This window comes from Eretmochelys imbricata, chromosome 4, assembly GCF_965152235.1.
Source record: "Eretmochelys imbricata isolate rEreImb1 chromosome 4, rEreImb1.hap1, whole genome shotgun sequence".
Taxonomy (NCBI): domain Eukaryota; kingdom Metazoa; phylum Chordata; order Testudines; family Cheloniidae; genus Eretmochelys; species Eretmochelys imbricata.
The window spans coordinates 66,255,426-66,283,374 of record NC_135575.1 but is presented as its reverse complement, the minus strand read 5'-3'; the positions used below and the strand labels follow the sequence as shown (position 1 = coordinate 66,283,374).

The window sequence follows — 27,949 nt, the reverse complement described above, 5'->3', positions numbered from 1 at the left end:
ATTGTGACGGGTTGGATCACAGAAACCCCCTTGGGACTGCCAACTAATGTGCTTTGACTACCTCTCAGTCTGTTTTCCCTACCAGCTTAGGACTTCAGTGCCCTGCCTGGTTTGAGCCAGACACGCTTGTCTGATGGTCTGAACCATGTCCCCCAACAGCTGCAGGCTTAACTGAAAACAGCTTAAGAAGCGTTCCTGTCTCCAACACTCAGATGCCCAACTCCCAATGGGGTCCAAAACCCCAAATAAATCCATTTTACCCTGTATAAAGCTTACACAGGGAAAACTCATAAATTGTTCGTCCTCTATAACACTGATAGAGAGATATGCACAGCTGTTTGTCCCCCTCCCCAGGTATTAATGCATACTCTGGGTTAATTAATAAGTAAAAAGTGATTTTATTAAGTACAAAAAGTAGGATTTAAGTAGTTCCAAATAATAACAGACAGAACAAAGTGAATTACCAAGCAAAATAAAATAAAACATGCAAGTCTAAGTTTAACAGTAAGAAAACTGAATACAGACAAAATCTCACCCTCAGAGATGTTTCAATAAGTTTCTATCACAGACTGGCCGCCTTCTTAGTCTGGGCACAATTCTTTCCCCTGGTACAGCCCTTGTTCCAGCTCAGGTGGTAGCTAGGGGATTTCTCATGATTGCAGCCCTCTTTTGTTCTGTTCCACCCACTTATATATCTTTTGCATAAGGCAGGAATCCTTTGTCCTTCTCTGGGTTCCTACCCCTCCTTCTCAACGGAAAAGCACCAGGTTAAAGATGGATTCCAGTTCAGGTGACATAATCACATGTCACTGTAAGACTTCAAGCCCTCATTCCTCCCAGCCTGACTCACAGGAAGGCCTGCAAGCAAACAGAGCCACCCACAGTCAATTGTCCTGGTTGATGGGAGCCATCAAGATTCCAAACCACCAATAATGGCCCACACTTTGCATAACTACAATAGAACCTCAGAGTTATATTTCACATTTCTAGTTTCAGATACAAGAGTGATACATTTATACAAATAGGATGACCACGCTCAGTAAATTATAAGTTTTGTAATGATACCTTACAAGAGACCTTTTGCATGAAGCAAATTCCAGTTACATTATATTCAGTCATTAGCATATTTTCATAAAATCATTTTGAGTGAAACATCACAAATATATATTAATTTTTAAAGTGTCACAGCTCATAAGCCATCTGAACTAGAAATACCTGTGTCATACCACCATAAACTAAGAATCCTCTCTCCCTCCCTCCACCTCCCAATCCCTCAGCCTGACTTTACAAGTGAAGAGAGACCTTAAATAAGTATCACTTGTTTCCTAAAATGCTTTGAACACTTATCAAATATTTCTTCAAAGTAGCAGGAGCACGATATCCAAGATAGAGAGGAACAATTTTTGTATTGGCACTTGTGAATAATACACCCAACCAAAAGGCAAACCAATATAACCTTTATATCACCACAGGGTGTAATCTCTTGGAACAGTGTAATGCACATGGACTACAAGTATTATTTATGTAGCTTAAGTCATACTAACTTAAATAGACAATCCAGATGTCACACTTAACTGCAATAGATTTAGGAGTGAGAGTCTCAAGCAGTATTTACTTTAAAACAGAGAACCTTACAGTTAGTAATGTATTGCAGAATAGAACATATTTCATAACCACAGAAACAACTGCAGGTACATTCCTTAAAACATGCAACCTTCATTTACCATTTGAGAGCGCTATGATAAGATTCCTTCTTGACTAAAGTTATATGAAACTAAGATATGCATTTGTTAATGATCTTTTAGGTCCCAATCCTGCACTGGCAAATGAGCAGGCAGACTCATCTGACCTTCCTGTATAGAAGTCACTGCAGGATTGGGGCCTCAGTGACTTGGTACTTCACTCATAACACCCATTTGCAAACATTTTTTTAAAAGGGAAGGAACTTGTATCCATATGAAACTCTTTGCTAACTGCTAACAAGGGGATTATTTTCATGTTCATTATTTAAATGATGGAACAAAGATGGAAAAGTAACTGTTATTTTCTCCTATTATCCATGCATTACAACACTGGGAAATCACCACCTAAAAAAAGAAAAAAAAAAAATGTATACACTATACATGGTACTTTACAGCAGATAACACACCAATCAAACAGATACATATATGGGTCAAGTCCTGCACACAATTATGCATGCAATTTTATTCATGTGAGGAAAGTTATATGAATTAATGTTCCCCAGATTGGACTCTCATATACAAACAGTTACTAGTGTGTTTTATCTGATGTATAGTGCTCACATGTGTATGTGGCTGTAGGATCAAACTCTACAAAATTAAGATCTGACTTTGCAAGACCCTGATCCTGCAAGAGTTCCACATGGGTGGACACGTACAGCACTGCAATGACTTCCACAGGGAGAAATTGTGAACTGAATACACAGTCAAATGAGGTAAATGAACTAACAACAATGGTTATTCTGGCCAGTACTCTGGGGTCAGTGTCCTTTCCGTTCTAACCACGTTAAATCACTACCTCGCACATCAAGCACAAGCAAGGGGCATCACAACACTGCTGATTCGTGTTCAAATATATCTGTTTTGTAAGAGTCACAAGGCAATGACCTTTGGTCCAGTTTTGTGTCTCGCTGTAAAGACAAGGGGAGGGGCAGCCGTGTGTGATGGGCACGGCCCACAATCATACTTGCTACTGGACAGGCCCCCTAGCTTTAATTTCATAGAATATCAGGGTTGGAAGGGACCTCAGAAGGTCATCTAGTCCAACCCCCTTCTCAAAGCAGGGCCAATCCCCAATTTTTGCCCCAGTTCCCTAAATGGCCCCCTCAAGGATTGAACTCACAACCCTGGGTTTAGCAGGCCAATGCTCAAACCACTGAGCTATCCTCGCCACTTTCACTCCCCTGTCTTACCCCCATTGCCATTCCCGCACACATGGGGGGGGGGCGCACAGCCCCCCTTCCCACGAGCAAGGAATCGTGGTAGCACGTTAACAGGGCAGAAGAGGAAACTGCTTGGGGAGCGGGTGATTTTCAGGCACCACCCGAGAGTCAGCCTGCAGCCCACTAGCCCCGCGGACCAGCAAGGTGCCCACGAGCGACGCCCCACGTTACCTTGGCTGGAGAGCGTGCAGAGCGGCAGCGGCATGGTGCCTGCCTGGGCGCCCCCCGGGGACGGGAACAGGGGGCGAACGCTGCCGCTGCCCGCTACGCACAACCCGCCCCCCAAAGCGCCCGGGGGTCCCCGCTCTGCCTTCCCCGAGCGCCCGGGCTCTGGAGCTCCGGGTCAGCCTGCCGCCGCGAGCCCACGCACAGCCCCGGCCAATGGCATTCACCCCACACAGCGCACACCCGCAGCTCTCGCCACCGCGTCCCCGTCCCACTGCGCCTGCGCGCCCGGCTACCTGCCGGGAGACGGAGTTCCCGCCCCACGGAGGAGGGATTACTACAGCTCCCAGAATGCCCTGCGGAAGGAGATGCGCTGGCCTGCCCTACAGGCAGGGCGATGTTCCCCGCTAGGGAAGAGTGCAGCACGGCGCATGCGCTAGCCCAGTTTGGCCGGAGAAAAGGAATTTCTTTATTGTCCCATAATTAAACAAAACTCCCGGGACGCGAGAAGGCGGGGCTGTATAATGGCATCCATGGCCGCCATAGCTAACGGCCTGGCGGATGCAGGCCGGAGCCGGGGAGGACGCCTGATACCGGCATGCATTGCGGCAGGAGAAAACTATCCCTCCCAGCATGCAGTGCGCCTATCAATGGTCTGATCCGTGTTCTCTTGAAGGTCCCGCGCTGCATGCTGGGAGTAGTAGTTCAAGTGGAGCTGCACTGCATATGGGGATAGTTGCGGACCACATTACCGAGCCCCTCCCTGCCCCGGCCAGCAGAACGGAAGTTGGGGTGGTGTATGCGGAGGGGGAGGGGATACGCTCTCACGGATCACCGGCCCTACTATGGGGGGCGGGGTCGCCGAAGGCTCCTGCTCCGCCCCTCGGGTAGGGGGCGGGGCGAGTGAGTTTCGCGCGCGCCGCAAAACCGGTTGATTGCGAGGGATCGTTTTGCGGCCGTTCGGAGCCGAGGCAGGGAGCATGGCTGAGGCGGGGCCGGCGCAGCCCGTTTCCCCCGTCGCGCCCCTCGGGGTCTCCCCCGGCGCCGGGCCCAGGAGAAGCCGGAGCGGCGGCGGCAGCGGGGCGCGGCCGCTGGAGCAGCTCAGTGACCCGCGGGAGCTGCTGGAGGAGGTGGAGATGCAGATCGATGACGTGAGTCTCCGCCGCGCAGGTCGGAGCCGGCCCCGCTGTGCCCAGCGCCAGGCACGCTGCCCCGGGTCCAGTGTCACCCCTTTCCCAGCCCCATGAGCTAAACCCTTTTAAACCGGAATGTGAGTGTTCGGGGGGGAGGGGGGAAATCAGACCTCTGCTCGTACCTGTGTAGACGAGGACTGATCCAAGACCTGTCTGTCGCCCTGCCTTGGTCAGAGCACGGGGAAGCCACCAGCCCGGGACCTGGCCATCCAGGAACGTGAGGCAGACCTCAGAATGGCTGCGCCCCCCTCCCGGTATCTCTGGACACCCCGTGTGCGTTTGGTGCCAAAACTATAATGGGGTTCAAGAAAGAATTGGATAATTTCATGGAGGACAGGTCCACAAGTAGCTAAGATCGTCTGGGATGCCACTCTATGCTTGGAGTGTCCCTAGCCTCTGATTGCTCAAAGCCGGGAGCGGGCAATGGGATGGATCACGCAGTGGTTGCCTGTTTCTGTTCACTCCCTCTGAAGCAGCTGGCATTGGCCATGGTTGGAAAACAGGACACTGAGCTAGATGGACCATTGGTCTAACCCAGCATGGTGGTTCTTATGTTCTTGCTGCAGGCCGCATTCTCGCTAACAAAGATCCTGGAGGCAACATCTGCTGTGTCAGCCCAGGTAGAGGAGCTCGCGACCAAATGTTCAGAAAATGCCCGATTCCTTAAAACGTGGCGGGATCTTCTGAAGGAAGGATATGAATCTCTGAAACCCAGTGACTGACTCTGTGCAAACACACACAGGAGGAAAGCTCAAGAGGGTACCTGCATGAGCTGAAGCTGAATCATCCCACAGCATTTCCAGTTTGTTACCCTTATCTTGCAATGCCAGGACTTGGCTCTCGGCCATACTGGGTTAAGGAATGTCTGTATAAATGAAGACTTAAACAACTTTTTTGTGCTTTTTTTTTTTTATAATATCTTAAGGGGGCTTTCATCAACTGCCCCCCTTCAAGGAAATGTTTTGTTCTGTGCACAAGCTGTTTCTGTGGATAAAATGTTGATACTGGTGCATGCATGAACATCATTCAGAATCTGTTGATAATAGCATATAGACTGTTTTAGTTTGGCTTGGGAAGAGGGACCAAGTCTGGATTTTTAAATTGTTGGTTTCCTTGCAGTTCTATTGATTAGCAAGTACATATGAAATGTACTAAATAAAATTTTCATTAGAGTAATGTTACACTTGTATTCAGATACCATACATAGAGAGATATCTGATACCTCTCTAATTGACCACCGTGGTTCTGTAAATCAAGAATTCCCCAAGTGTAATCACTTGCAGACAGCTATAGTTTTGTTAACCCCCATCGCCTTCAGGAATGTATATAAGCTTGTCATTTCCAAAATAAGTCTCTTTAAAATCTTGTTAATCAAACGAGACTACGTGTGAAACTTTCTGCCTTCACTTATACCTATACAAACTCCATTCTTATTCTGCCATTTAACAGGTATTAATATAGATATAAATGAGTCTAGAACTTGGTCTCTCGTTTTTAAGACTGTAGCCCAGCTCCCTCCCTACACTGACAATCATCTTAGCCAGTTTTTCAATACTTTTCTCCATAGTTGCATTTTTACAGATTATTTGATCACTGCAAACCCTTCTACACCTGATATTTTTATGTATTTTGGTGACTAAACTATATCTAAAGTGCCTTATTGTATGCTTAGATCATATTTTTCTTCCGATAGAAACTCAGCTGTATTGTGTATTAAAAGGTTGGGTTGCTATTTGAAGTATATATTTCAGTTTCAGTAGTATCTGTGCTAATTCTCCGTTTTCTGTAATCTTTGAAATAATATGCTGTATCAGAACTTGTTCTGCATTTCCTCCCATTTAACGAACTAGTAGGTTTCTGATTCAAACCCTATAATCTGGCATACCATTGTAAACAAGGATCGACTATCTAAAAGATTTCTAATTTGTGGTAAATATCTGGATCATAGCTACTGTACCCAGAAACATATGAAAAAATCAGCACTGAAATGAGTTGGGAAGCTATAGAAAAATGTAGTGTTGTGCCATGACTGAGTAGTCATTGATCCCTACTTCTTGGTGTCCCGTCCCCCACCCAAGAAAATCTAATTATTTATTTCTTTTACCTAAAAAATAAAAGACATTAGAACAAATATTGAACAGCTAATTATGGCAGCTTCTTTCTTCCTTCCTCCCATCTGTCAAAGTGTAGAGAAGGCTGTAAGTAGTACAGGTGCTCTTACTGTTCCTTGATTATTTAGCTAATCAACTTGATGCTCTCAAAGTGGAGTAAAGGAGAGTTTAATGTTGCAGACATTCTGCATTATCCAGAGTATCAAGTGAGGATACAAAATGAAATATGGTGTGTTTACTATTTTCATCAAGGGGAAAACAATCAGTTTGATCAGCAGGTAAATCTTTATTCCAAATAAATCAATATATACAGTAGCGGAAACATGATACTCATCTGTTCTGTATTTGATTCTAACATATTTCAAAGTTTTGTAAACAGTAAAGTGTGAGTCACACTATATTTTCCTTCTTGTATCTTTTATGAAGTTGAGTGCAAACATTAAAAACATCTTTTTGCTTTTTTAAAAAAAACTTCAAAGTGTAAATGCAGAAGAGCATTTCCTCCAGCTGTGTTATCTTGGGAACTCAGCTGGCCACAAGCCAGTTACTGAAAGTTTCCTTATCCAGTATCCCTTTCTTTCATAATATCAAAGTGTCTTTAAAAAAAAAAAAAAAAATCTGATACACACATATGGAGAATCTGCCTGATTGCTTCAGTTGGGATCCCCCAAAACTTAGCTCAACGTTGTACCATTTTTAAGTATTCATAAATCTGAATCATTTTAATTGGTGTCCAGTGCCCCATGCCTGACCTATGAGTAACTCTTCAGAAAAATACTGCAACTGACTAAAGTTTAGGAAGTTGCATAGCCATTCAGAGTTAACTTTTATATTTTTAGCAATCTGGTCATCTAACAATAGACTGCATACGAATTACATTTTAGAATTTAGAAAGGTACAAAGTAACAGTTTTAACCTTTTTGACTTTATCTGCCCAGCCCCAAAATGAAAGTAAAAATTGGACTGATAGTGGAATTTTATTCGCATACATATTTTTTTCCTATGGCTACTACTTCCTAAGGCTCTTCAAAAATGTATGTACTGTTAAGTTCACTCTCTGTTGTCTTTTTCTGATTAGACTTCTTGGCCATCACTGATGTGAATCTGTGTTACAGCTTTTTCCTTACTGCTATAAAACAGTGAGTCCACATCAGAGATGGCTGTGCAAATTTTACTGTGACTATTCAAAACATTTATCTGTATGAATTCAGTCTTGTGGAATGTGTGGTTGCTGATGTTTCAGAGGAGTCTGTATAAATAGCAGGCTTTGTTAACTCTGGTGTAATCTCTTGCATTGGCCACATCTCTACCCAGATAAATGATGGGCCATATGTTTTCTGATTGCTTTTGCTTCCTATGGATCTTCCTTGTTTGTAATTATACCAAGCCTGCTGAATCATTTCTTTGAAAGGTCGTGTGGTCAGAGTGTAGAGGAGAGGATTCAAAGCACTATTTATAGGCAGTATAAAAATCACCACCCAGGAAGTTATAGTACCTTGAGGAGGAAAAAAGAAATTTAAATATTCAAAAGTGTATGTACTCAATAACATTGTATTAGTATATGGTACTTTGTGCTAAAAGCAGTGTACAAATATTAACTGATATCTTCACAGTGGCCCTTAAGGTAGGTAGGTACTATACCATTTTACAGTTAGGGAATCAGAGGCAGAGAGTCGAAGGGACTTGTCCAAGCTCACCCAGCATGCCAGTGGCAGAGCTGGGGTTTGATTTCCTGACTCAGCTTTGTGCTCATTCCTTCAAACTACACTCTGTCTACTTCTAACAATACTTTCTTTTAGAATTACATTTTCTTAGGTAGAGGAGACTTGCACTTCTTAAAAAATGCATTTTCAGAGTAAGTTTCCTTTTCCTATGGGGACATTTGCTATACACATTTTTTGGTCAGACATTTGATATTTGACTCTACCCCTTTCAAAAGATAACTCTAACACCCTTTTTCTGAGTCCACTTTCCTGAAAGGCAAGAATTTCTCACTATGACATGTATTTATAACTAAAATTGATAGAGTAGTAATTTCTAAGCCTACTATTGCTGGTGGCAGCCTTTATACTAAACAAATGTCCTTTGTGATATGTAGGGACCTACCAAATTCATGGTCCATTTTGGTCAATTTCACAAATTGTAAATTTAATGATTTTAGCTATTTAAATCTGAAATTTCAGGGTGTTGTAATTGTAGGGGTCCTGACCCAAAAGGGAGTTTGTGTGTGTGTGTGTGGGGGTGTCAGTGTTATTAGGGGGGGGGGGGGGGGTTTGCAGTACTGCTACCCTTACTTCTGTTCTGCTGCTGATGGTGGTGCTGCCGTCAAAGCTGGGTGACTGCAGAGCAGCAGCTGCTGACAGGGAGCCCAGCTCTGAAGGCAGAGCCACTGCCAACAGCAGCACAGAAGTAAGGCTGGCATGGTATGGTATTGCCACCCTTACTTCTGTGCTGCTGTTGGATCATATTAAAGAAGTTCTGTATTAAAATCACAAATGAGTTTGATTCCCCATAGTTTAAATTCCAGGGTATTACTAATTAAGAGGCCTCTTGGTTTTTGGTACTGTTTCTCTCCCTCTCTGTGTGAAACTTGCAAGCTGCTAATTGTGTTAGTACATTCTAAGACACAGTCTGTTCTCAAAGCAATTCTTTGTAACAACAACTACTCACACAGAGAGAAACTCAAAACAATACTCTGTAAAAATAGAAACAGCACCCAGAGACTCCCAGCCCTTTTGTTGTATTCATCTCGCTTTGTTAACAGTTGTGATTAAAATAGAGATAGAGGATGTATGTGGATGGATGCTTGGTGTGGATAATAACTGAATAATAAGGGAGGTGCCAGTCTAAGAATCCAGTGTCCATCGGCTGAAGAAGGCGTCAAGTGGAAAATAACCAGAGGACCCCCACAGGGCAGACTGGAATCCACCCAACAGCCTCAAGAATGGGAGAACCAAAGAACAAGATAACATCTGGCAGCACGGAGCCGTCAGGAATGTGCCATCTGCTGATTGATTCAGCAACAGCATGATGAAGCAATTCCCATAGACTGGCATAGGAAGAAATTCCTTTAAAAATGGACTCTAGAAAGTGAGAACTTTGGGGTCTGATTCTGCAAACCAATTTCCAGGAGCATCAGATGTGCATCTGATGAGGCCCTGCTCCCTCCTCATGTCCAGGCCACCTGGCCAGTGGCTTGGCATGAGCAACTCTAGGGCTGGTAACTATGATAACAACCTTGCAGAACCTCTGTGTGTGTGTGTGTGTTTGTATGAATGAATGTGTGAATAAATATGAGATTGAATGGAATGTTATAGCTATAACTAACTGCTGACTATGATTCTTTCTGTATTCACAATAAATGTGGTATTTTGCCTTTTCCCCTTTAATAAGATCCTGCTGGTTTTTATTTTATTGGTATAACACTGCTGCCTTCAGAGCTGGGCCTTGGTCAGCAGCCACCGCTCTCCGGTTGCCCAGCTCTGAAGGCAGCAGTACAGAAGTAAGGGTGGCAATACTGCAATCCTCCCTAAATTAACCTTGTGACCTCCCCACTCCCCCCGCAACTCTCTTTTCGAAAGGAACACTGCAGCAGTGAACGGTTGAAAGAAACTACATCAAGCTAGACTTTTTTGTGTAGTCTTACATTGAGTTCAGACATCAGAGCCGCAACAGCTGTTATTGCAGCAATGTAACTGCCACCAAGAGCCATAGGATCAGAAATACCAGCTGTAATTAAAATTGTTTTCAAATTTTGTCCATTGTGCAATAATATATGATCATTTTTGAACTTTTTGAAAAGTTTTTGAACTTTTATTGCTGTGGCTAGAAAAAATAGACTTGGGGTGGGAATATTTAAGCTTTAACTGATATAACATAGGATTATTTTGTGTTAGCACTCTAGTTTGCATTTTCTAGCTGACTTTCACACAAGCCATTTAACTGAATTTTTTTATTTAGAAAAGAAACAAAAAACATACCTGGTATTTCTACGTGAAGTAAAGAAAGCAATTTCAAAATAAAGACGGGAATCCAGCATAGTGCATCAGTGAAAACAATGAAGAAAAAGCGTTTAGCAAGGGTCATCTCTTTTTTAATATGATTCTGGATTTCAGTTGCTGTGATGGTTGTTTGGTGAACACTGTAAAACATACTTCCATAGGAAAACACAATGATGATAAAAGCTGCCAAGTTTACACCTGTTAAGAAGTTAAGGGATGTTAGTGATTTAAGACCTGAATTAATATTTCCAGGCATGTAGCTTACTGGCAAATTGGGCAAGTTATAGGGCAGGTAGCAAAGGAGAATCTTGTATCCAAACTACTAATACAACTGGAATTTAGATAGGTAGGTAGAACTTGAGTCAGTCTTTATATAGGACACTGAGGTTAATGCCCCCCTTACTCAAAGTATATTTATTAATTATCACTAAATAGTGAACATTTGCCATCTAAACCATGTAGTGCATCTTGTAGGTCTGTGTTCTTTGGTTTCAGCGTTGCTTTACTGACAATCATCTACCCAGACACATTACAACCTCTAATCCCTGTACTATCTGAGCACCTGCTAACTACTAAGGAATTTTATGCTTACAACAACCCTCTCAGGTCAGTATTATCCCCTTTTTACAGATGGCTTATCGAGGCACAGGACAGATTAACTGACTTGCTCAAGGTCTCACAGGCAGTCTGCGACTGAACCAGGAACTGACTCTAGATCTCCTAAGTCCTAGTGCAATGCACAGTCCACTAGACCATCCTTTCGACCCTAGAAAGATGTGGCCTAGACAGGCAAAGATTGGGGACTCAATCCCTGATTAGCACATGCTCCAACCAACTGACCAGTGACTGGTCATCACACCATCATCAAACTAAGCAGCAAATGAGTAAGCTTGTGTATAATACTGAGATTTTAAAAATATTTTTATAAATTTGTGGGTTTCAGACTTTCACAGAGCGCCCATTTTCAAACATGAATAAATAAGGGGTTCAAATCTAATTCTTGGGTGCTGATCGTTGTACTTTAGCATATAAATGTCCACCTTATGCACTTATCAGAACATCCAAATATGGGATTTGGGCAGCCTAGTAAGGCTGCCAGCTTCGTTTGAAACTTGGGCTCCCCGTGTAGCTCCAGCTAACATATGTAAAGGAAGAAACATAACATACTTACCTAAAAAAATAACAACAGAATAAATCTGGCCTCCTGTACTTTCTGCCTGTTCTGAATGAAGAGGAAAACAGACCCCATTGGTGCCATAGTAGTTTCTGAAAAATTCCTTGTGGCTCAGTGGAATAAAAGCAACCACAAAGCCAATAACCCAGATGAGAATCAAAATGGAAATTGTCCTGCATTTTCCTGGCTTCAAATACCTAAAAGGGTAAACTATGCATATATATTTTTCCAAAGTCATGTAAGTCAACAGTAAAACTGACACCTCTGTGGACAGAATAGCCAATGATCCCACCAATTGGCAGTGGATACTATCCATCCACAACTGAGCATGCTTGTTGTATTCTCCACGATATTTAACATCAAAGGCTCCAATCACAAATAAATATATTCCCATCAGACAGTCAGCACCTGTAGAAATAGCATTTAAGAACATGAATAAATAGGGAATAATTTGGTTTATATATCTGAATTGTCCTTTATTTTACAATATATATGTATTAATAATATACTTAAAGTTCTACCAACAACTATAGTTAAGGTTACAAAATTCTCAATTCTAACTAGTTTTCAGTGACTGCTGCCTTTCTGAAATTTTCACCATTTGGGCTGACATATTTTCATTCTTGCTCTCTGCCCTACAATGATTTTTCTTTTAAGTTCATGCAAAAAACAGTTGTTATAAAGGATGAATAAAAATAACATACATTTCTCATTACAAAAATACTTCTTGCACCTTTTTATGAACAGTTCTAGTTCCAAAATGGCTAGAACACTGAAACTTGGTGTTCAAAGTGTTCACATTGAGTAGAAGTGTCTTTGCTAGTGTTACATACATTTAGTTTTGATTTGCCCAAGCTATGATCCTATGAAAAATCATATACTAGGCATGCACAATACAGATTGCACAGAGCCTTTTACTGAGGTTGAAAAGTTCTCAAGCAAGGCAGGCCAACTGCACATGTGTGACTGACTAAATTAGCTCCACAGTGAAAAGTAAAATATTGTGGGAGGGTTCATGCACACTGTTCAAAGTATGCATTAGGGAGTTCCTCTCCGAGCCACCTTAGGCATTGTCAGGATTAGAGCTGTGCAAAGAAAGACAATTCCATTTTGTGGAGGCTTTCAATATTTTGAAATTTGGTTTAATTATGATCTGGAACAAAAACCAAAAATTTTGAAATACTCCAAAAATGGGAAAGCCCTGGAGCCTGCAACTTCAGGCCAGTCCATGTGGCTGGTGACCCTGGAGCTGTGGACTGTGGAAGCCTTGGGATCCCTGGCTCAGGGGCAGTCCACCTAGCTGGCTGCCTGGTGTGGAGAAAGTAAATAAGGAAGTGTTATTTATTCCTTCTCATAGAGAAGAACTAGGGGGTCACCAAATGAAATTAATAATTAATTTAAAACAAACAAAAGGAAGTATTTTTTCACACAATGCACAGTCAACCTGTGGAACTCCTTGCCAGAGGATGTTGTGAAGGCTAAGACTATAACGGGATTCAAAAAAGAACTAGATAAATTCATTAGCCAGGGTGGGAGCAGGAATGGTGTTCCTAGCCTCTGTTTGCCAGAAGCTGGGAATGGGCGACAGGGGATGGATCACTTGATGATTACCTGTTCTGTTTATTCCCTCTGGGGCACCTGGCATTGTCCACTGTCGGAAGACAGGATACTGGGCTAGATCGACCTTTGGTCTGACCCAGTATGGCCATTCTTAGAGCCACAGACCCTGGAAAGCCGTAGAGTCCCTGACTCCAGGGCAGTCTGCATGAGTGGTTGCCCCTGAGTCCTGGACCTTGGAAGCTCTGGAGTCCCCAGCTTAGGTGCAGTCTACCTGACTGTCCCAGAACCATGGACCTTGAAAGCCCCAAAGTCACTGGCTCAAGGACAGTCCACCTGGCAGGCTGCCAAGGAGCTGTGATCCTAGGAACCAGTGCTGGTAGGCAGGATTCCATAGACCCGTCCCTGCTTTCCATCAGACCTTTGTCAAAAGCAGACAGCTTCAGCAGAAGTTTTAATTTCAATGAATCAGCATTCTCCAATGGAAAAACATTCTGTTGGAGAATTTCTGACCAACTCTAGACAGGAGAAGCTCTCTGTTGCAGACCTCCTTGGGTGCACCTGAGGGGGACAATATGCCAAACCCAAATGTTAAAAAAGCATGAATCAGCCCCCCCCCCAACCCAATCATGAGGGTTGGGGAGGGTTAAGAAGAAATTTGGGGTTCTTTTTATTTGCCTGACATTCTTTGAGCATGTAGGGTGCACTTGCTTCATGTTTTCAATCTTTTCACTGCAACCATAAGTACTAAAAATTTTTTTTAAAATAACAGTTGAGATTCCCATGCAATCTCTTTTTTATTCAGTAGTTGGGGATTTAAGGAAATGATTAAATATCATGAGACATGCAAGAAAGTTGTAAGAGATAGCAATGCTGAAAGTGAGAGAGACAGGGTTGCCCTGCTGTGGACCTCGTAAGGATTTGGGATAAGGGTTCCTGGAGTGTCTAGCGCAGTATTTTGGACAAGCCAACAAACCACAGAGTCCTGGACAGTGGGTATTTAGAAATGCTGCTGTCCTGCTTTATATACAATTGACAATTGCTTTCGAATGTGATTTATGTAATCTTATGAAATACCAAAGTTAAGGTAGACCTCTTTGTATTTAATTTATAATAAATGCAGTATGCAGTGTTGTAGCCATGTTAATCCCAGGATATGAGAGAGCCAAAATGGGTGAGGTAATATCTCTTATTCGGCCAACACTAGGTCCTGAAGAAGAGCTCTATGTAAGCTTAAAAGCATGCCTCTCTCACCAACAGAAGTTGGTCCAATAAAATATATTGCCCCACCCACCTTGTCTCTCAGACACAGGCAGGGAATTTGTAATACCATTGATCAATTACGAAGTCGTTTGTCAACAATTCTTGGTTTTAAAATTTAAAAAGAAGCTCTGACATTCAGGGTCACATTTTCAAAGTCAGTCCTGCATTTGCACACACAATCATTTGGTCATGTAAAGAACAGAATTTTCTCTTGCAAACAGAACTCACAGAATGTGTGTAAAATTGAGTTGTTACAACCGGTATGCAAATTGGATTGTTTTGAAAACAAATCCTGCTGGTGTGCACAAATTACTATATGTTCATAATTGTGATGAAGCTGGGTTAATGTTCCTTTGAAAATTTGGGTCTCATTCCTGTTCTTATTGAAGACTGTGATTTGACACTCAACTTCTATGGGAGTAATATCAGACACTTTGCCTTCAGTGTTAACCCACTCTCCACAGTAACTTAAAGGTAGAATCCAACAACCTTTGTGTTGTTTGAGGTATAGCATCTTCTATTATAATTCGGCTGAACTTTCTCGCTCTTGCAATCTAGTGCTCTGCTGTATAATAATAAAGTTTATAGCCAGACACACTAAAACCAGATTTTTATATTTGTTTGATACCTTTTATTCGGGGGAATACTCACAGCAGAGAGACATTATTGACATGGCATGGAGCTTGTTCTCAGATCTGATGTAAGGTCGCATGCAGATAACAAAGATATTTCCAAAGCAAGTGACAGCAGAAACAACCCAGACAAACACTCTCTGTATAATGCTAGCTAAGAGATTCTCAAAGGATGAAATCCCATCGGTATTTGGCTTACAGCTGCGCACATGAGGGGCATATCCACAATACTGGAATTTCTTAAAATATCTGGTTGAGGAAAAAAGAAAATGAAAAAAATGTTTCACTCTGATTATCAAATTGATGTGGCTTGGGATACATGTTTTTCACAATAATATGGGCATTTGTGGAACACCTAGTAAAGAGCCAAAGCATAAAATGTTTTATGGTAATAGAAAACTAGTAATAAAGGATTTTGATTTTTTCAGTATGCACACAAAGAAATGCATAAATTCATTAATGGATTCCAAGGCTAGAAGGGACCACTGTGATCATCTAGTCTGACCTCCTGTATAATGCAAGGCATAGAACTTCCCCGAAATAATTCCTAGAGCAGATCTGTTAGAAAATTGTCAGTGATGGAGACTCCACCACTCGCCAAGGTAAATTGTTCCAGTGGTTAATTACTCTCATGTTTAAAAATGTGAACCTTATTTCCAGTCTGAATTTGAAATAAACTTCAAGTCTGTATAAAACCTGTCAGGGTATGAACCGATTAGTTAGTTAATGTTTGTTTAGTGGTTTGATGCTTAAAAGCACAACATAAGTGTGCTAAACATTAGTAATAATAGTACTTTAAAAAAGTAATTATTTTAATTGAATCCATAGCGCACACTATAAAAAGATATGATTGTGACAGAGTGCAGAAGCAATAGCTAGTCCTCACTAAGCTGGGAGTTAAGCAGCTCTTGCCCTCCTTCCCCGTTCCCCAGTTTAATTACTTATGTGAAGGCATGTAAGAATGTCTGCAGGGGAATCAGAAAGCGAAGAGAGCCTGTAGAAAGTCACGAGATCTACACCCAGCTGCTAAGTTGGGGTATTTTCCCCCCTTTGTTTTACTTACTGATAAAGGTTTGATCATTCATGCTAATTATGGTTGTATTTTTTCATCAGCTGAAAGTGATCTGGTACATTCTGAGAGCCACAGAAACATTATTAATAATGGTCTATATCAGAATACATTATATATATACTAGCATACCTAAACTGGTGCTATTAATATTACTTTAAATCATTTATAGATCAATAAGCAAACCTAGATAGGGTCAGTACAATATCTGTTTACAAGGAACTGAACTTTGTTGTTTAGGAGATTTAATAATAATTTTAACTTTATCATTATGTTAAAATGAATCCTAACTTTGCCCCCATCACTTTTTCTTAATGATAATCTCAGCTTACCTGACGGCATCAATTGGTTTTTCAACTATTCACCAGCCAGAGAGGCAGTAAATGCAAGTTCTCATACATTTCTATTTTTAAACATTCTGCACTTTGTCAAGTTAAAAATTCAAAACATAAGGAGGAAAACTGGAATAATCTACTTACATGTGGGAGAGATTTCTAAGTGGTTTGAACATCCTTCTTTGGATATTTGTAATTTCAATGCCCTCCAGGCTGCTATAACCGATATATGAACAATCAAAAAAGGCAACATAAAATCAGTGGTAAAACACAACAAACTTATTGTGGGCACAATTGTGTAGCTTTGATTATATGAAACTATAGATGAATGAGAATTGCTTCTAGTCCATTCATATATTTGAAACTTCTGCAGTAGAAATTCTAAATAAAAAGCTAAAAAGTTAAATAAAACAAATTACAGTTAATTTTGATAATCTCACTGTCCTAAGAGCACACAGGAGCCTCTTTCAGTGCTCTCAGCACTTTCAGTTATCTATATTATTGCTTTGCCCTTCCAAAGTACTGTTCTATTGATGTTCTTCCATTATCTCAGGGAAAATAACAGTTCTAATAATAATATTTTACCATTCATATTGTGCCTTTCATTTCAGATGGTCCAAAGCACTTCGCTAGCTATAGTAACAACCACTGAATTCACCCAATGACTGGCATACTGATTTGACAAAGACTGAGAAAAATCACAGAAATGTAGGGCTGGCAGGGACTTTATGAAAAGTCATAAAGTCCAGCTCCCTGTGCTGAGGCAGGACCAAGTATATCGAGACCATCCTTGACATGTGTTGGTCTAACATATTCTTAAAAACTTCCAATGATGGGAATTCCACAACCTATATTGGAAACCCGTTCCAGAACTTAACTGCTCTTATAGTTAGAAAACCATTCCTAACGTCTAACCTAAATCGCCCCTCCTGCAGATTAAACCTATTTCTTCTTGTCCTGTCTCCGATGGACATGGAAAACAATGGGTCACCATCCTCTTTATAGCAGTCCTAAACATATTTGAAGATTGTTATCAGGTCCCTCCTCAGGCTTCTTTTCTCAAGACAAAACATACCCCATTTTTCAAGCTTTCCTCAGAAGTCAGGTTTTCTAAACCTTTCAAAATGTTGTTGCTCTCCTCTGGTCTTTCTCCAATTTGTCCACATCTTTCCTAAAATGTTGGCCACTCTTTCAAAAACTACCATCGGATTTTTTTGTTTTTATTTTTTCTTAATGTAAGAAAAAATTGCATTAATATCTTCAACTACAATGTTATGTCACTGAAGTATAATTTTATAGTATTATATTAACAGAATAATTACTTAATTCTTTCAGTTCAAACAGTGCAACAGTTAAATGTATAGTGTGTTTTCTAAATATATACTGTTGTTTTTTGATTTGCACTGAGATGAATTTGGGGCCTATCCTATAAAGATTTGAGTGCAAAGTCCACCTGAGTTCACAGAAGATCAAGCCACAGGTGAAGAACAGTATCTGCCTTAATGGTTAGTAGCTGTGAGGTAGTGGCCAGCTCTAAGGGTCTTTTAAGGCCTTTTCCTCAGGGCTTGTTTTATTGTCCACAGAATGATTGCTTTCCCTTCTGCTCCCAGCCAACTTTCTGCTTATCTCTGGTCACTGATGCAGAAATTTCTCATCTGCTTTCTTCTTCTTCTGGCACGTCCACTTGTCCCAGTGACCCAATCTCATCCCATCTCCTGATCTCCCTTACGTCCACTCTCAACCCCTCCCTTATTCTTCTTACTACTCACTCTCCTCTAGGCTTTCCCTTCACAACACAAACATGCTTTAGTGTCTCCCATTCGAAAAAAACCCAATCTTCATCCCACTTGCCAATCCAACTATTGCCCCATGTCCATTCTCCCTTTCGTCTCAAAGCTCACTGAACACACTGTTTGCAAGTACTGTCTGGAGTTCCTCTCCTCCAATTCCATCCTAGACACTCTCCAATCCAGCTTCTGCCCCTTGCACACCACTGAAATCATTGTTTCCAAAAGCTCAAATGACCTCTTCTTAGCCAAATCTCAGAACCAGTACTCCATTCTCATTCTCCTTGACCTGTCAGTTGCCTTAGACATAATCAACCATGTTCTTCTGTTTGAAATCTTGTCCTCCCTTGGCTTCCATGACTCCTCCTACTTCTCTAATTGCTCCTTCAGTGAGCCTCCTAATTCCCACTCCTACTTTCTGTGTGGGTTCCAAAAAAGCTCTGTCCTTGGTCTCCTTCTCTTCTCCCTCTACATCTGATGTTTGGATAACCTCATCTATAAACACAAATTCAACGATCATCTGTATGCAGACAACTCACAGATTTACCTCTCTACTCCAGACCTGTCTCCTGTCCAGACTAAAATCTCAGCCTGTCTCTCTGACATCTCTTCACTGATGTCTAACCATCAGCTCTGGATCAACATAGCTAAAACAGAGCTCTTCATTTTCCCCCTTAACCCCTCCTTTCTTGATCACCATGGACAACACCACCATCCTGCTTATCATTCAGGCCTATATTCTGGGTGTCATCTTGGACTCAGACCTCTCCCTTGGTCCTTACATCTGGGTTACGTCTAAATCTTATCAAGTCTTTCTGCATAACATCTCTAAATACAGTCTTTTCTATCACTGGAGTATGGGGTAGGTCTTTCTCAAGCTTTCCTGTGGAAACTCACTGTGTATAAATAATTCAATACATATTGAAACAGGGGGACTGGAACTCATCCCAGATGAGTGACTCTACAGTCCAGTGATTAGGACATTCACGTTTGCTCTATGGCCTAATGAATATTTAATTTATATGCAGTAGAACAGCTTCAACAGGAGAGATTGAGCATAATCTGCTCTAAAATACCTCATACCTCCCCTTGGAAAGGGGAGACCTAAATTCAAATCTGTTCTCCATCAGGGAGGAGTGGGAAACGGAACTGTGTCTCCCACATCCCAAGTAAATACCTTAATCACTGGGCTAAATGATAAAGGGGGGTGGGGCATCTCCTTCTCCACCAACAGGTTTGTTTAACTCTAGGAGAGGGTGCATGGCCGTGAATCCCAAGCAGAGTGAGCCACCTCCCTCCAGCCTGGAGTGAGGCACCTACGGACTTGACCACGGGGTGATATAGTGCACAACAAGCTGGGGGGTGTAAATCTACAGCACATTAGTCTGCCGTGCACTAAGTTGCCCTTTGGACTCTGATACCATGCACTAGAAGTTCCATTTCAGAGCGTGCTATGGAACTTTTAATGTGTGGCAGCATTGTTCACATGGAGAGTTAGTGTGCGACACACCAGTGTGCTGTAGATTTACACCCCAGCGTGAAGCGTGCACTAACTGTTCATCTAGAAAAGCCCTTACCTTCATGACAGTGGAATTGATTTTACCCTTTCTGGATATTTTTATATGATATCTGGACTGACTGGTCTCTTTTTGTGCGTCAAAATTTCCCCCAAAAGAAGCTGGAGAGCTCAGGAAAAAATATTTGAATACTGTAAGTAATTTTTTTCAAAGTTACATCTTTGAGGGACACCAATAAATACAATAGAGGAGTAGAGATACAAAGCACCTCATATATGGCTTGCTATTACACTTGTTCTGGAGAAACAATTTTTCTCAACAAGAATTGCAAAATCAAAAAGAAAATATCCATAACACATATATCAAAAGGACTAAATACTTACAGGGATTTGAGTTTTAGTAGGTAATCAAACTGGTTTGCTTGTATTTGCTGGATTGGGTTATATGAAAGGTTCCTGTAAATGCAAACAGTGATATCTAGTACTGTGCAGATTCCTTAAAGCTTGTTCTAAAGATAATGTCTAGCCACATTATCCCTTTGTTTTCAGTTCCTGTAATAGTGACTCAGTAAATAGTAATAGTAAAGCAGTTACAACTGTAAATAGTGATACTCCTCTACCTGACAACTTGGTAAACAAGAACAAAGAACAGACACTGATGCTTCACAGGAATGATGTTAACACAAGAAATTTTATTCAATGTTTTTAATTGCAGAAATATTTCAGTTGCTAAACTTTTTGGACTTTATATATTAAAAAAAGCTCCAAAGAATTTTTCATCATCATCATAGCAAATCCAAAGTGGCGCTGCCTCCTTGCAGATCAAGTGCCACCCAGACTTATCTCTAGCTAGGACTGCAAGATTACCAAAAAAATCACATATATTTAATACTCCTGAGGGCATTCTGCACCAAAAAATTAAAAAGCATGCACCCAATATATTAAAATTCTGCAAAATTCTGCAAATTTTATTTGTCAAATAACTGTGGAGACTCCAGCATGGCACTGGGGAGCACAGGCCACTGGCTGCACAGAGGTGGGAGATCACTGTGCAGCTTCCCCCTGGGACATGAATTCAGTGGTGAGGCTGCACCCAACCCTGAGATAGGACCAGGTCTGCCCCAGAAACATTCCAGGGCCCTGCCTCTCTGTGCCAGGTGCACCAGGTGTAGGCAGGCAGGCTCAGCAGTGCAGGATCCAGAGTGCGTGTGTAGGGGGGCTCAGTGGGCGGATCCAGGTGTGGGTTGAGAGGGTTCTGTGTGGGGCAATCTGGGTGCCAGCAGCTCAATGGGGGATCTGGGTGTGGGGAGGATCTGGATGCACAGGGGCTTGTTGGCGGGTTCTGGGTGCAATGAGACTCTGCTGAGGGGTCCAGGTGAAGGTGGTTGGGGGGTCAGCAGTGGGGGCTGGGTGTGTGGGGGATAGAGCTTGGCAGGAGGATCTGGGTGTGGGGGATCCATGGGGGGTTCAAGTTGCTGGGGGAGTGGGACTCAGTGGGGTGGAGATCCATGTGCAGATGGTTGGGGCTCAATAGGAGATCCGAGTGCAGGTGGCTTGTCGTAGTGGTCAGGTGCAAGGGGAGTGGGGCTTATTGGGGGGAGGGTGGTTCTGGGTGCGGGGAGAGCTCAGTGGGAGGGTCTGGGTATGAGGGGGGTCTGGATACACGGGGGTTAGGTGGATGGGGGAGCAGCTCCATGTACAGTGATTCCTCCCCTGGCAGCTGAGGAGTGATGGGTACAGGATGTGCAGGGGTAGGGGAGAGCTTGCAGAGCTTCCTACAGCTGGGGGAGAAATCTGGGGGTAGGTCTGACATGGCCCCAGATGCAGGGGAAGAGGAAGTCCTGTCCTCCCCAGCCCAGCCAGGACTAGCTGCTGAGCCCGGCATAAGGTAGGTGCCACTAGTAGGGTCTTCTCCAGTCCCATCCCCTGCCCCACAGTGATTTACCTCTCTGCCAGCTGCCCTGGGCACCCAAAACATACTGCTGGGGAGGGTTGTATGACCGCTCTTGTGGCTTCCCTTTGCTTCCCTGTCGGAAAGTCATTTTTCTGTGAGGAAGCAAAGAAATCTGTGGGGGGACATAAAATTCTGTGCATGCACAGTGGTGCAGAATTCCCTCAGGAGTAATTTCAAAATAAGTCACAGGTTTTTTCCTAGTCTCTAAAATGCATCTTTTTAACATGCATTTATGTGACTTGAGAAAGAAACTTGAGCACAGTAGAATAAAATAATATAGATTAGAATCAGGCACAACTACTCTGAGTATTCATATGTATGTGTGTGTGTGTCTACCTCAGAACTTTTTGCTGTCCTCCTGATGTCCCCTACAGGCCTACAGTGACTGCAGGACTAATGTCTTATACCCAGTCTCTCCAGCTTTATGTGCACCACTGCATTGGGCTGGCCCTTACCAAGGACACAGTGTGAGGGAAAGACATCAAAAGAATACCTACTCCTGATTAAAGGTATTTATGTAGATTTGTGATGCAACAGAATGAGAATTTCATTGTGTTGCATTACATGAACCCAGTTACAGTGCGACCTGATATAGCCGGGTACCGGATACCATACACCTTGTCGTTCACCACAGAAATACATTAAAAAGGTGAATGTCAATGGGGAGGATACAAGAATAAGAATTCTCTGAGGGATCCCTGTGATTACTGCACAGTCCATACTAATCCTCTCTAATGTGGCTCATGGTTTAAAAGTCACAATTTGGCCCTAAAGCAGGACTGAATGAGTAGAATCATGCTCTGAAAATGTCTTTAAATTTTGTGACTCCATCCCTCCTTGGAGATAAGCAAATATGATTGGGACCCTATAATTCCAAAGTGGTTTCCAGATTTTGTAAATAAACCACCCCACAGAAATATACAAACAGGTCTGGGCACTACATTTTTGGTTTACTCTCAGTCCATCCCTGCTTACATCTTTTTAATATTCCTCCACAAATTTCCTGGTGTTACTCACTTTGTGCCTTTTTCTCTCATGATCTGTCAACCTGTTCAGAGCCGTTATGTTTTCCAAGCACAAAGAACAAAACAGTCTAGATTACTTCTATTTCAGATTCAGGCAGACACCACACATGGGGCCTGATCCTGCAAACATTTGCTGTCGGGTGTGATACTTGATATGCTGAATGACTTTACTGTAGTCAGGAGTCCATGAAGTCAACAGAACTGCTCATGATAGGCACTATTATGCCCAGCAGCAGTGTTTATACATTTGGGTACAAAGATCAAACAAATATGAAGAGTGTTTTCTTTATTTTGTAATAATCTCTCTCTTGAATCTTGTTGCAGCTTTGCTGTCAAGCACAGAGGCAGATTTCTATATTTCAGGTTGTAATACATAGAAAATAGAATCATAGCAGCATAAACCACAGAAACTAATAGATTCCAGTAGAGCTAATGTGTCATTTTAACAGTAGATTCAATACTTGAGGAAAAAGTGTATTCCTAAAATATATTCTTAGGGCCAACTCCTGTCAAATGCTGAGATCCTGTTGAAGTCCATGAGATCTCTCATTCTAAATGGCATATTCATTTTGTGTAATGGAATATAGTTATTAAAAACACTAACAATATATTGGGCAGGAATAATTTTAAATAATTACAATCATGATACTATGCATCTTTGAGGCAATTATTTTTTACATAATCTTTTTTTAAAATTGCATTTCAGACTAAGTTTGGCATTTTCAGGTAAAACTCAGATATGAACATGACTTTCTTGGTTTTGCTTCCTGGACTGAATGACTGAAGCTATAGTTTTGAATGAATAATGTACAATAACACACAGTATAAGGAAGAGTTATTATAAAGCCTTACAGCTGTGAGAGCTCCTTCAGGTCCTTAAATAGATATGGAGGAAGTGATTCAATCTTGTTGCTAGCCAAGTCTCTGTGGAAACAATCGCAGATATAATATAATTAGTTGTTAGTGGTTTCTTTTCATTATGTCAAGAAGCATTAATAACGTAAAGAGGTCCATAACTTTGAGTCCCTTTGTCAACTCAAATTATAGGTTGTTATATAGGTTATCAGAAACCTGGAAAATAAAAGAATGATGTTAAAGCAAAAGGTGAAAGATAGAGACCTCAGACTATAGGAGACCATATATACTCACAGGTCTTATTATTTTTTACTTCACTTTTTCTTTGATTTTAATGATCTTTTCATTTTCTCTTCTTTGGTGCTGCTTCTTCTCTCCAGTTCCCCACCTCCTCCCCAATCGATTCATTTATGGTCTTGGACAGAAATATCAAAGGATTTTTCCTGCCTAAACTAACCAAACAATCTAATTTCTCAGTTAATAGGATAAGACCATTTCAATTATATTTACAGAGAATGTTTAGTCAGTTTCCACTTTAATTCCTTACTTATAGTAGTTAATTGATTTGGAATAAAATTCTTATCCATTGTGCAATTAAAATGGATTTTTAAAAAATGTCCTTATGGATACATTATCTGTTACAACTAGTTTTTAATAATAATATTTAGCACTTAATAATGTAGTGATAACAAAGATTAAAAATATGCCCATCCTGAGCAATAGGATTTGCATGTTTTGACATAATTTTAAAAATGCAACATTTAAAAAAATCCCAGCAGTTTCCACAAATCATTAAATTAACTGACGAGCAATATATCAAATCAAACTCTTCATGTCAATGGAGAGGCATCCAGTTACATGAGTAGAGAATTTGCCCCCTGACCTTTATCTATCACATGAGACAATCGTCTACCAATGTGACCAGTGTAGAATCAGTGCTGTAGACAGGCCCCTCCCCTGACTGACAAGAGTCAGGTAGATAGGATGCAACCAGATATTTTGAGGGTTGTCTTAGCACTATCTTCTCCATAATGTTAAGCCAAAATGGAAGATTAGATACTGGCCAGTAGTTGGTCAGACAGTTTGCATCAAATGAGAAACCCAAATCTGGGATGCGCCCACACGGTACAGATTCTTCTTTGTCAGCTGCTTTCCTGTTCACTGGTGGAAAAAATGTTTGGGGGCCCTGATTACATTACTGGCTTAACCTTATGCAGCTGTGCTATTGCTGGCATATGGGTGCTAGTATACATATCCTCTGTGACATGCCTTGTCCTTATTCAGGAAACACACTGCTCTTGTGGGCAGACTATGCTGAATGACTGTGGAGTTTGATGCTGTCTCTAAAGCTTGTTATATGAAAGCAGAATTACTGACAAATACATCTTCACAATTTAAATGATCTAAATTATTCAGCTGTTCTTTGATTTAAAAAAATCAACTTACAGTTCATCTAACTTCTGGAGAGAGGAAAAGCTGTTTTCATTTAAGGAGCTGATTTTGTTTCTTCTCATCACCCTGAAAGGATAAAAACAAACTTATGCTTCCTCAAATGTGTTTGTTTTCTGAGAAGACCATGATACATAATCAAGTAATTGATTACATTCTATATAATTTTTCACATTCTGAATTTAATTTACATCTTGTTTTAAACAATGTTTCATATCTTACTTAATTGCTCAGTACATTAAAGATATGCCAAGTAATTAAAAGTTCATACATTTTAATATTCTATGAACAATAATATTCTATACTGTGAATGTATAAGCATATATAATATATATATATATAATGTTATATGCTCTTTAGTTGCATTTGCATCTACCGACAACTAAGTTATTCAGAAATGTCAAATATCTTGACATTCTGTATGACATGTGACAGTATGATGGCATTAATTATTGATTATTTGAAAATTCATGACATTTTTGAGCATGTGAATGAAGCACATGTTTTATGCAAAAAGTGTGAAAGTCCAAATCCAAAATTTGATATTTCTGAGAAATTCAACCATCAAGGACGGGAGCCTACATTCTTTGTTCACCCAAAACCTCCCAATACACAAGGAATAATCAGGGGAGAGCCATGTAGGAAAGAGACAGCTGAGAGAAAGAAGTGAAGAGCAGATGAGAAAGTGACAACAATAGCAGTCCAGAGGCTCATCAACAGCACAAGAAGGGAGTGAAGGGGAACTGTGAAGATGATTGCAATGGCTCTGAGGAAGCTTTGGGGAAATTCTACAATGTCTCGGATCAGCAACCTGACCGAATGATATTATCCTTGAATCTGGTCAGTTCATGTGGTATAATTTTTTTTCTTTTACGTTTAGTTTCTAAATCTTGGTATTTGATACTATCAGTCAAACTCACTTAAATGGAGTTATGCTGCATTCATCGGTGGTGAATGTTACCATATGTCCATAGAATAGTTCTACTTTGTTGTGTATAATTAAAATTTAGCATTTTAACAATCTCCATCAGTTCTAAGCACCAACCAATATTTTGGACACTTGATGTCGCCCATTGTGCATAATGTAACAGATGTTCACCGTAAACACTGCTCATTCGGGCTGCATAGAATGTGCTATTACTTACAGTACAGTCAGAGTGCTGCAGGAGATGAAAGTGACATTTCTTAAATTATGTATATGATTGCCTTCAAAGTCCCTACGAGATAAAACCAAAACATTCTATCACTGAAAAAAGTTAACTTCAATCAGATAGTTACCTTGAAGTAATTATTTATTAAAGAGAAACCTCAGCAGAACCTAAGGACTGCACAAAGCATAATAATACTTGGATGTTTCATTTTTCAGCACGCCCCAAACTGCTTTAGGTGATAGCAGTGTCATTAACTCAGGTGGGTGAAAATCTGAATCCTGAACTCAGGTACTAGAGAGACTAACTCTTTTTGTTTTCAAAATCTGAGAGTCAAATTATGACTGCCCTAATGGCAGTGATCGAGTGGTCTCGAGGGGTGGGGGGTGGGGGGGTGGGGGAAGAACCCAGGGAGCCCCTTGTCTCTAGTGCTTCCAGCAGGATACAACTATAATTTAGCTGTCTGCTCACCATGACTGCAATATTCTCCTAGCAGAATTCAACACACCTCAGGAAGTCAGTCTAGTTAGGCTGGAATGAAATGGGGATTGTCTATTCTGTAGCATCATTCCCTTCCCTCGTATTACCTTCATAAAAAGTGTCATAGAATGACACTGATTTAAAGAAGACAAAAAGGTGTTGGGTTTTTTTTGGGGGGGGGGAAATAATGACTTACAGCCAATGTAACCTGGGCATGTGTTGGCAAAGAGGTTTATCAGGCAAACGCGCAAGAGAATTATTCATCAGCACTCTGGAAAAAGAAAAACAGTATCGCTAGCAATTGATGTCAAAACAATGCCCCAGCCCCTTTTACAGTTTTGTTTCTTCTCAGTACAAAACAGGCAGAATTTATTCATTTTTCATATTGTTAGAGATAGTAAAATGATTAAAAAACACTTCAGTGTATTTCATTATGAGCACTAGTGTGATCCTATTGTCTCTTGAATTACTAAATGATTGACTTGGGAAAGGGAAATCATAGAATCATAGAATATCAGGGTTGGAAGGGACCTCAGGAGGTCATCTAGTCCAACTCCCTGCTCAAAGCAGGACTGATCCCCAATTAAATCATCCCCGCCAGGGCTTTGTCAAGCCTGACCTTAAAAACTTCTAAGGAAGGAGATTCTACCACCTCCCTAAGTAACGCATTCCAGTGTTTCACCACCCTCCTAGTGAAAAAGTTTTTCCTAATATCCAACCTAAACCTCCCCCACTGCAACTTGAGACCATTACTCCTTGTCCTGTCCTCTTCTACCACTGAGAATAGTCTAGAACCATCCTCTCTGGATCTGAATCTCTGGATTCATCCAGCCCATACTTCTTTAACTTGCTGACAAGAATACTGTGGGAGACCGTGTCAAAAGCTTTGCTAAAGTCAAGAAACAATACATCCACTGCTTTCCCTTCATCCACAGAACCAGTAATCTCATCATAGAAGGAGATTAGATTAGTCAGGCATGACCTTCCCTTGGTGAATCCATGCTGACTGTTCCTCATCACTTTCCTCTCATGTAAGCGCTTCAGGATTGATTCTTTGAGGACCTGCTCCATGATTTTTCCAGGGACTGAGGTGAGGCTGACTGGCCTGTAGTTCCCAGGATCCTCCTTCTTCCCTTTTTTAAAGATTGGCACTACATTAGCCTTTTTCCAGTCATCCGAGACTTCCCCCATTCGCCACGAGTTTTCAAAGATAATGGCCAATGGCTCTGCAATCACAGCCGCCAATTCCTTTAGCAGTCTCGGATGCAACTCG

At 41.3% G+C, this 27,949-nt stretch overlaps 3 protein-coding genes across 5 annotated transcripts in view; 1 reads left to right on the top strand and 2 right to left on the bottom strand.

The window, feature by feature from the left end:
• Window positions 1-3,377, bottom strand: part of ETFDH (electron transfer flavoprotein dehydrogenase) — a 30,047-nt gene extending 26,670 nt beyond the window's left edge. The window contains exons 1-2 of one of the 3 annotated variants that reach the window (XM_077815414.1): window positions 3,134-3,377; window positions 536-2,087 (exon numbers count right to left, since the gene is read on the bottom strand). Coding sequence is in view for 1 of the 3 variants with exons in the window: in XM_077815413.1 (XP_077671539.1) it covers window positions 3,134-3,167 (34 nt within the window). In the remaining 2 variants the exon portion in view is untranslated. The remainder of the gene's footprint in view (window positions 1-535; window positions 2,088-3,133) is intronic. The other 2 variants (XM_077815415.1, XM_077815413.1) reach the window with 2 other exon arrangements.
• Window positions 3,378-3,944: 567 nt separating this feature from the next.
• On the top strand, window positions 3,945-7,306 carry C4H4orf46 (chromosome 4 C4orf46 homolog). The gene is made up of 2 exons (XM_077815420.1): window positions 3,945-4,278; window positions 4,887-7,306. The coding sequence occupies exons 1-2, from the start codon at window positions 4,108-4,110 to the stop codon at window positions 5,040-5,042; spliced, it is 327 nt and encodes a 108-aa protein (XP_077671546.1). The 5' UTR covers window positions 3,945-4,107; the 3' UTR covers window positions 5,043-7,306.
• Window positions 7,307-7,622: 316 nt separating this feature from the next.
• RXFP1 (relaxin family peptide receptor 1) overlaps window positions 7,623-27,949 on the bottom strand; it is a 36,387-nt gene continuing 16,060 nt past the window's right edge. Inside the window, exons 7-16 of the mRNA XM_077815417.1 lie at window positions 26,873-26,947; window positions 26,194-26,265; window positions 25,046-25,117; window positions 23,597-23,668; window positions 20,150-20,221; window positions 16,607-16,678; window positions 15,078-15,307; window positions 11,604-12,014; window positions 10,412-10,630; window positions 7,623-7,926 (exon numbers count right to left, since the gene is read on the bottom strand). Of these exons, the coding sequence (XP_077671543.1) occupies window positions 7,625-7,926; window positions 10,412-10,630; window positions 11,604-12,014; window positions 15,078-15,307; window positions 16,607-16,678; window positions 20,150-20,221; window positions 23,597-23,668; window positions 25,046-25,117; window positions 26,194-26,265; window positions 26,873-26,947 (1,597 nt within the window). The 3' untranslated portion in view covers window positions 7,623-7,624. The remainder of the gene's footprint in view (window positions 7,927-10,411; window positions 10,631-11,603; window positions 12,015-15,077; window positions 15,308-16,606; window positions 16,679-20,149; window positions 20,222-23,596; window positions 23,669-25,045; window positions 25,118-26,193; window positions 26,266-26,872; window positions 26,948-27,949) is intronic.